Source organism: Pectinophora gossypiella, chromosome 25 (assembly GCF_024362695.1).
Source record: "Pectinophora gossypiella chromosome 25, ilPecGoss1.1, whole genome shotgun sequence".
Classification (NCBI taxonomy): Eukaryota; Metazoa; Arthropoda; class Insecta; order Lepidoptera; family Gelechiidae; genus Pectinophora; species Pectinophora gossypiella.
The window spans coordinates 9,833,487-9,842,706 of record NC_065428.1 but is presented as its reverse complement, the minus strand read 5'-3'; the positions used below and the strand labels follow the sequence as shown (position 1 = coordinate 9,842,706).

At 39.1% G+C, this 9,220-nt stretch overlaps 1 protein-coding gene and 1 long non-coding RNA gene across 2 annotated transcripts in view; both read right to left on the bottom strand.

Annotated features, from left to right (window-relative positions):
* Nucleotides 1-612: 612 nt before the first annotated feature.
* Nucleotides 613-9,137, bottom strand: LOC126378199 (lactoylglutathione lyase). Its single transcript, XM_050026419.1, has 6 exons — nt 9,063-9,137; nt 8,865-8,937; nt 4,616-4,724; nt 3,764-3,878; nt 3,079-3,189; nt 613-2,911 (listed from the first exon to the last, which is right to left on the bottom strand). The coding sequence occupies exons 2-6, from the start codon at nt 8,931-8,933 to the stop codon at nt 2,770-2,772; spliced, it is 546 nt and encodes a 181-aa protein (XP_049882376.1). The 5' UTR covers nt 8,934-8,937; nt 9,063-9,137; the 3' UTR covers nt 613-2,769.
* The window catches only part of LOC126378239 (uncharacterized), a 79,018-nt gene continuing 70,410 nt past the window's right edge, over nt 613-9,220 (bottom strand). Inside the window, exon 2 of the long non-coding RNA XR_007568054.1 lies at nt 613-1,320. This is a non-coding gene — a long non-coding RNA (uncharacterized LOC126378239). The remainder of the gene's footprint in view (nt 1,321-9,220) is intronic.

The following is a 9,220-nucleotide window of genomic DNA, read 5'->3' as shown; positions in this document are numbered from 1 at the left end:
TGACGTCCTATTGGTCAGTTGTGCGGGACATTCGGGTTGCGGGAACATCTGCCCCAACCACTTTAGAGGGGGTGAAATTTTATACGGGACTTTTCGCAGTTTCTAAGATAGGAAGCTCTTCTCTCGTCAGACAGAGTAATGCGGGGCAGAAGGCAAGAGGGAAACCACTGCCCTATTTTTCCCTAAAAATTTGCATGCTGCACCGACAAGAGCGTGGCTCTTAAATTAATGATGATGATAATTCCTATCCGTCTTATGGACATGTACCTATGGAATCCTATGACCAACAGAGGAAAGTATAATGCTGGATAGTAAAATATAAACAAAATAATATGAACAGCCTATATACGTCCCACAGCTGGGCACAAGCTACCCCTCAATCAACCGGAGGGGGTATGCAGCATACCCCACCACGCTGCTGCGGGTTGGTGGTGGTGTTTTACGGCTAATAGGGGGAAGCAACGATTTAACGTGCCCTCCGAGGCACGGAATCATCGTACTTTTTCGGACAATTAGGTAATTCAAATAATTTCCTTACCAATCGACAATTTTCCATCGGGAATCGAACCGAGACTTCCAGATCGTAAGGCTATTAAAATATAAACAAATAAAAAATATTTATTTATTATATTATTTCAACAAATTAATATGATATTTTACACAAGTTTATATAATAATAATTGCACTCGATTACCTATATCTATAATATAAAAAGTCCAAACGCAATGTTTATACTAACAGAGGATACAAAATATTTGCTTATAATAATAATATTAACACCTTTGAAAATTATATTAAAAATATATTGGTACTGATTCCCGCAGGCATATCCTAATTTTATTTTAAGTTATACCTGTCATTTTCATACCCCTCGAAAAGGAAAGGAACTGATGGTTGATAATTTGACAGTTGTTAATTTCAAAATGAATGAGCGAATGGAACAATAACCCGGCCGAATCAAATAGGCATCACGATGGTATGCAACCTTTTTGACGTGTGCTGTTAACTTAATTCTGTCGGGTTAATAGGCTACATTCTTCATTTTGTGAATTTCTGGCCAAAATGAAATTGTGTGTTCCAAAATTTTTTACCCTGTCGATTACTTTTCCTTTTCGGCGGATAAGAAAATGACAGGTATAACTTAGAGTTGGTATTTTCGTCAATATCAAAATAGTCATAATAACCTCATGACTATATCCCAATGGGGTAGTCAGAGGTACCTCGTAAGATGAACTAAGTACCCACACCTCACTATTTATTTTAAGTGCAGCGTTCACTAACACAGTTGGCTCGACCGTTATAGACGGCGATACGGCCCACCTATAACGTTGGTCTAATATAAAGTTCGGCGAGATATGGCTACAATTAATAAGGGCAATCAATATTACCCTTAAATGAAGATTACTTAAGATATAAACTCTTTACTATTTAAGGCCGACGATTCTAAGAATCAGTGCTTGAAATTTTAAAAAAATATTACAATGAATAGAATATCACTGACATAAACCTACAGTGCGTGAAATAGAACAATTTTACGCTCATAATATAAATACACAGTTTGTTACAGACCATTATAGACGGCGATAAGATTCATTACCTATCACGTTGGCACAGAATAAAGAATCGCAGAACGGTAACTCCCCCCCCACCAATTCGCATCGGGCGCCGACTTCACCCCCTCTGGGTCTTACTTTAGTCTTAAATGGCCGTAAGCAGCTAAGGAGTAAGGGAGAGAGCGCGCGCCGTCTCGCTCGCACTTATGCGGGCATACGATAACGTGTGTGACGTTGGTGTAATAAAGCTCGGTGAAACGCGGATACTTAGTTATCAAAAACGATCTCTGACTACTCTAATTGGGAACATAGGCGTGAACTTGGATTATTATAATAAAATCGGTCATTTTTTTTATATTTTTTGGCTCTGGCTACAAGTGAATTGAGTTTTGTCAAAACTACGATCATGATTCTGGCGCTGAAAATTGAATCATGTTTTTTTTCCATGTCACATTTACTCATGTCCACTCAATTTCAAATATGTTCCACAGTAGGATCTCTCAAGTATACAGCACAACATACATATATAAACTCACGCCCGTAATCCCTAATGGGGTGGGCAGAGCGACAAGTAATCAAAGACAACTTGCAGCCTATTGATACTAAGTCCTAATAAGGATATGATAAACTTTAATAGGTGATAAGTTGATTCGTTATGACAGGGGAAAATTCTTGATATTAACACAGAATCTTGAGCCAAATCATCCTGTATAATATACACCTCTACCTAAGTTATGTTGTGTCATACCCCAGACACTTCATATAAAACACCTCATTTTACACAGACACTACACACTGACGTTATCGTGCACGCGTATCTGTGTGTGTGACGCCCAGACGCGAAGACTAAAGTAACCGAGGGTTGAGGTAAACCTAGCTCAGCCGCTGGTGGGGAGCGGAGAGTTGCCCTTGGGTAGTTTCCTAGGTCAAAGATAAATTATGACTTCCTGATTCCTAATAAAGACAGATCTAAAGGTGACAAAAAACGTTTTCTTATTTCCGTTTAACTTATTTATGGATTTTAATAAAGAAAAGTTTATAAGTGTGACATTTTGTCACGTTTTTCCATGATATCACAGTGTGCTTTTTCACACAAATTCCATAGTAATATCGAATTTTAACGTTAAGTAAAAAGTAACTGATTTGGCTAGTTGGAAACTACACTATTCTATACGTAGTATTATTCCTTATTCAATGATTGTGTTGAAAGTACCCTCTAAAACGAAGAGTTGGCGCGAGTTACGACATCCTTAGAGAATATCTCGATCCAGTATCCGTCAGGGTCTTGGATGAAGGCCAGCCCCTTCATCTTGCCGTCCTGAGGTTTCTTTATAAACTTCACGCCTTGTTGTTCAAACCTGAAAATGTATTAAAAGAATAATGAGGGATAATCATTAGTAATCCAAAAATGAGTTCGAAAACAAATTCCTAAATCAATGGTTTAGCCGTTCGTTTAGTCAAGTGTTCTTCCAACTGGGCTACCACGGCTCATATTTAATGATATGTACAGATAATAAAAACTTACCTAGCACAAGCAGCTTCTACATCAGAAACCAAAATTCCAATATGGCCGAAGCCCCTCGGGTCTGAGTTGCCGTTGTGGTAACTTGAATCATCCTTCTCTGTCCCCCAGTTACTGGAAAATGAGAGGAAAGTAATAAGTTGTAGCTGTTGTGATAGCCTCCGTGATCTATTGGTTAGAGCGTTGGGCTCACGATCTGGAGGTCCAGGTTCGATGGTCCATTGTCGAAAATCACTTTGTGAGACTGTCCTTTGTTTAGTCAGGACAGGTTTAGACAGGCCAAAAAACTAGCACCACCGCTGGATAGGGTTAATGAGTTGGGTTATTGAGCTTACAATCCAAATGACACGAGAGAAGAATCAGAATCATTTATTCAACGTAATTATCATGGATAAACTTGTTGAAGGTCAATGTAACATTTTTGAATTTACGTCATTTCGCAAGGTGTTATGGCTGAGGAGAAGAAAGGACAAGAAACTGCAACAGCAACACATCTTTTAAACCAATGAGGGTATACATTACAAGTTATTTAATAACTAGAGGAACACATTCAATACCAGACATTTTTATCATTTAGGTAATCTTTAATCTTATAATAAGCTTTTTTACATAAAATAAGCTTCACGTGAGCTTTAAATTTATTCTCTGACAAATGTAAATATTATTTGGTATTTATTGAAGAACTTACTATGTTAGCTCCAAGGTAGCTTTCCTTGTCATTGCCCAGACAGCCCGCTGGCTCTCATCCTGGGGAATCTCATTCGGGTTCTCATAGCCCATGAAGAATAACGAAAACTTCATCGCTGGAAAAAAAACAAAAGTCGGTTATCAATGTAGTCTACGGCCTCCGTGGTCTTGTGGTTGAGCGCTGGGCTCACGATCCGGCGGCCCAAGGTTCGAATCCCGGTGGAGACATATCACAAAAATCACTTTGTGATCCCTAGTTTGGTTAGGACATTAGATGCTGATCACCTGATTGTCCGAAAGTAAGGTGATCCGTGCTTAGGAAGGCACGTTAAGCCGTTGGTCCCGGTTACTACTTACTGATGTAAGTAAGTAGTCGTTACATGAGCCGTGACAGGGGCCTTTGGCGGCTCAGTAATAACCCTGACACCAGGGTTGATGAGGTTGGTATTCCACCTCACAACCCACACGATAAGAAGAAGACTGTAGTCTACGTCTGACCACCCCAATTGGGATATAGTGAGCTTATGTTATGTGATGTGAGGAGCTCGGTGGCGCAGCGGTAAACGCGCTCGGTCTGCGATTGTTGAAGTTAGCAACTTTCGCAAATACCGGTCGTAGGATGGGTGACCACAAAAAAAATTTTCATCTCGAGCTCCTCCGTGCTTCGGAAGGCACGTTAAGCCGTTGGTCCAGGCTGCATTAGCAGTCGTTAATAACCATCAATCCGCACTGGGCCCGCGTGATGGTTTAAGGCCCGATCTCCTATCCATCCATTGGGAAGGCCCGTGCCCCAGCAGGGGGGACGTTAATGGGCTGATGACGATGATGATGAGCTTATATTAAGTCACCTTACCTGGGAAGTGAAGTTGCTTCAGCAGCGTCATCCCGAGCACTCCAGTGTAGAATGGAAGGGATTTCTTCGGGTCCTTGATGCGGTACATCGTTTGTTGGAACATGAAATCCTGGAAACATTTTTAAAATTGATTTAAATATTTACATTAAAAAAATGTTATCATTAATTTAAGAGCCACGCTCTTGTCGGTGTCTTGTCGGTCGGAGCCGTGGAAGCCCAGTTGTTAGAACGCTTGCAGCACAGGCCTACACCGATTGTCGACTGTTTTCGAATTCATATTTGGATCACAAATGATTACCACGTGCTCAGCGGTGAAGCAAAACATCGTGAGGAAACCCACATTCCCGAGAAATGCATTTTCGGAGGTACGTGACCTAACCTATATTGGGCTGGTTTTCCCTTAACGGGTTGGAAGGTCTTCAGGTTAGGTAAGCTGACCCTGTGAGAACGGGATAAAGCTAGGAAGATGATGCTCTTGTCGGTGCAGCATTCTCTATCAAAGACTGGTCTTTGATTTCCTTAAAAGACACGACGTTAGCCTGGGACGAGATGTCCCCTAAGCCTTTCACTTTAACCTGTTCCATGTAAGCTCTTCTTAAATGAAATGTTAAGTACCCCCTCTGATTTATTGTGCTAACGAGTTTTATAAATATCTGAGAATGACTCTTTACTCGTTACTCACATAATTTCGAAATGAATTAATAAGTAAATAAAACGAAACGAAACGAAATAGCGATTGATGAATGTGGAGGAAGCAAGAGAAGTGTATCAGGATCGAAGCGAATGGAATTCTATAGTCTCTGCTTACCCCGGTGGGAAATAGGCGTGAGTTTATGTATGTATGTATGTGTAAGTAAATAAAAGACTGCAGAACGGTAGCGAAATGTGTGTAGTTTGCTACTAAAAAATAATCGCGGCGAAATTGCGGTGTGTTAGCCGCGAGCACACAGCGATATCGTGGAGATAGATAAATCGTGGTGATGTCGCCGCGTGCACGCTGCGATGTCGCCGCGTGTACGCCGCGACTTGACCTCGCCGTGAAATTGCTGAAAAATCGCTAGTGTGAACAGGCCCTACGTCCCATGTAATTTTCCATATCCTATTGAACTCATGACTCATGACAATATCATCATCATCAGCCGTATGACGCCCACTGCTGGGCATAGGCCTCCCCCAAGGATCTCCACGACGATCGGTCCTGCGCTGCCCGCATCCAGCGGCTTCCCGCTTCATGACAATATAATGTATCTCAATTCTCAAATTACACTATGTCAAACTTAATAGATGGAATTTCTATGAATTTGCAGATTTAGTGATGACTAAACTAATATTGCAAAAGTAGAGTACAATGAATAGTGTATTCAAATTACAAGAGGTAGGTACTTTTAAATACCTATATTGTAATAAGTTTGAATGAATTTTTGCTTCTACTTTTTATTTTACTAATGTAAAACGTGAGGGATATTTTTTAACTTAACTAAGAAGTAAAAACGTATTTGTCGGTGTCAAAGAGAAAATAATGCTAATCTAGAAATAAAAGCCAGTCTAAGATGATTAAAACCCAATGCCATTTTTCTTTTTGCCTTAATTTCAAATTTTAATTATGTATGAAATAACGCGAGCGAGGAGAACCGATGGCCGATGGGGCGGAAAGGTTCTGGAGTGGCGACCACGTGTCGGACGACGCTCAGTGGGTAGGCCCGCTACAAGGTGGACCGACGATCTGGTGAAGGTCGCGGGAAGCCGCTGGATGCGGGCAGCGCAGGACCGATCGTCGTGGAGATCCTTGGGGGAGGCCTATGCCCAGCAGTGGGCGTCGTACGGCTGATGATGATGAAATAACTATGAGTATGACGTCGTTGTATATCGTATGGATGTCAAACATGGTCTCTTACGAAAGTTCAAGCCAAAAAAATTCAAGTTTGTCAGAACAGTATGGAGAGGAGCATCCTAAAAGTTAGAAGAAAAGACAGAGTGAGACTGACCGATATAAGGAAAAAGACGAAGGTCAAAGACATAAAAGAACACATAAGAAAAATCAAATGGCGTTGGACTGGACATATGATGCGAGAAAAAATTGAGAAATGGACAAAAGACGTAACCGAGTGGTACCCCAGATACGGAACAAGAAAGAGAGGAAGACCAATTAAGAGATGGGAAGAAGAGATAAAAAATACAGCAGGAAATATGTGGAGAAGGCTGGCGAGAGAAGGGATAAGTGGAAAGAGCTGGAGGAGGCCTTTGTCAAAAGACAAATGGACGAAGAGCATAATTAAACACATCTTTTTTCTTTTTTAATATTATGTATAAGTCCATAATAAAGGCTATATTTATCTATCTATGACGTCGTGTCCGCGACGTGACGATGTAGTCTAGGGTGGATCACGCTTACCTAGAGAATGCCTATTCACTCTTGCCTTGAAGACTCAATGTCTGGACTCAACAAAAATGTCTGGCCGTTTTAATTGATGATGTCACACAACAGTATTTCCATACAAATTTTTGTTTTGATTCTTCTTAAAAATTGTTTCATTTGTCTAAGTTGCCAAGAAGCCACAATCAATATTTATATCTCCTTGTTAAAAAGAAGACATTTTCTCAATGGATGATAACATTATTTTGATATTAAAAACATATTAGTAACATGCAATCATTACCTAATGAAAACATTTCTTAGGTACCTACTTAATTTGAACAAGAGAGGTGACATAGATAGAGACTTTAGAGAACTGGAGAGGAAGTATGATTGGCCACCTGATACAATTATGTTTATAAAGAACACTAGCTTTTGCCCGCGACTTCGTCTGCGTGGCGTGTATCTATATTACGCGGTTTAGATTTTTTCATACAAATGTTTTTTTCCGCTAACTCCCGTTCTCGTGGTAATTTTGCAATATCCTGTTGCAACTAAGCTTTAAATTTACTAAGGCATGCCAAATTTCAAGCGTCTAGCTTAAGCGGTTTAGATTTTTCATACAAAAGGATGTTCCCGCTAATTCCCGTTCCCGTGGGAATTTCGGGAATTCCTTTCTTAGTGCACCTCTACGGTACCTAAGCTACGTCCCTTCCAAATTTCAAGTGCCTACGTTTAGCCGTTTAGGCTGTGCATTGATATGTCAGTTAGTCAGTTTCTCATTTTATATATTTAGATTATGTGGATAATGGCCCCGATTCCTGCAGACATCTCTTAATTTTACTTTAAGTTATACCTGTCATTTTCTTATCCGCCGAAAAGGAAAGGGACGGATGATTGACAGCTCTTAATTTTAGGAAGAATGCGTAAATAAATGAATAACCCGGGCGAATTTTTAGACGGTTGTTTTAGATTTGTGCTTAAAATTGACGTGTGTTCCATAAATTTTATGCTTGTCGATTACCCGTCCCTTTCCTTTTCGGCGGATAAGAAAATGACAGATATAACCTAAAATAAAATTAGATGGTATTTACAGGAATTAGCACCAATGTGTTGATTATACATGTTTATATTAATATATTGTATAATTGATTGTTATCTCATAAAAATAAATAAATCAAATTAACATCATAAAAGGAAAATTTTAAAGAGGAAGGGGTAGGAGAACATTTATGCAACAAAAAGAGAAGGTGCAGGTTGTGTCATATCAGGAGGTGAAGGATTTGGCGGGAAGAAGAGAGGAATGGCGATTACTCCACCGACAAGAGTGCAGCTCTTAAATAATGGGATAGAGGTGACATATCATAATGTTATTAAAAAGTGTCATCACAGGCTTGATAAAACATTATTTATTATTATTAATTTATAAACCAAGCAAGCTTGAATAGGTATCATTATATAGTTCTCAGATATGTACATAAAGTGACGTTTTTTTTTTCACTGGGAAAAAAGAAACATTCAGTCGTTTGTTTTTTTTTAATCATTGACATTCTTATTAAAACTTACTAAGTTTATCTGTATGCATTCTATAAACAATGCCAAGATTAGATAAATTGAACAGGTAGGTATTCACAAGATAGAAGCTGAATGCTTATCAATTTCATAATAATTATTATGTTGCCAATTAAGCGACTTCAAATAACTCCTTCAGTTCATTATTTATTCATAAGAACTAACTTCAAAGGAACTGTACAACAAAATATCGATACCTTCAACTACTTTCGGCACTTTTGAAATTAATACGAAGCCATATAAATTCCTACAGACTTGAAAAGAAAAGTAATTTGGTAGATACAAATTCCAAATTTTCTGAAATATTACAAAGGATATACTTACACTAGTTGAAGGGTCAGGGGTCTGGCACAAAGCCTGGACTTCTTGTGGAGAAATTCCCTCTTCACCCATGGTTCTACCAGCAAAAACCACAAAATATGAACGAAACAATATTCACTTATATTCTAACCTATAAATTACGTACTCTTGTAATTTACACAAAGAAACGATTAATTAATGCTCCAGTATTAAAATACTTACAAAATGAAATATAATTTTAAATAAAATCACGAATAAAACGTGAAAATTAATTGAAATATCTGAGCGCCGCTGAAGCAATGAAGACTGGAAGTGACAGATACTTTTTTTTTAATCTTGTTTATCCGCTTGGGGAAAGGTAAAAGCTGTGCAGCCATCGT

Bases quoted from the DNA above. Each gene is read 5' to 3' on its own strand.
- LOC126378199 (XM_050026419.1), bottom strand. From the start codon at position 8,933: ATGGGTGAAGAGGGAATTTCTCCACAAGAAGTCCAGGCTTTGTGCCAG. The intron at 3,879-4,615 runs GTAAGGTGACTT...TTTTTTTTCCAG, and splicing joins GAAGCAACTTCACTTCCCAG to CGATGAAGTTTTCGTTATTC. The intron at 2,912-3,078 runs GTAAGTTTTTAT...ATACATTTTCAG, and splicing joins GTAGAAGCTGCTTGTGCTAG to GTTTGAACAACAAGGCGTGA.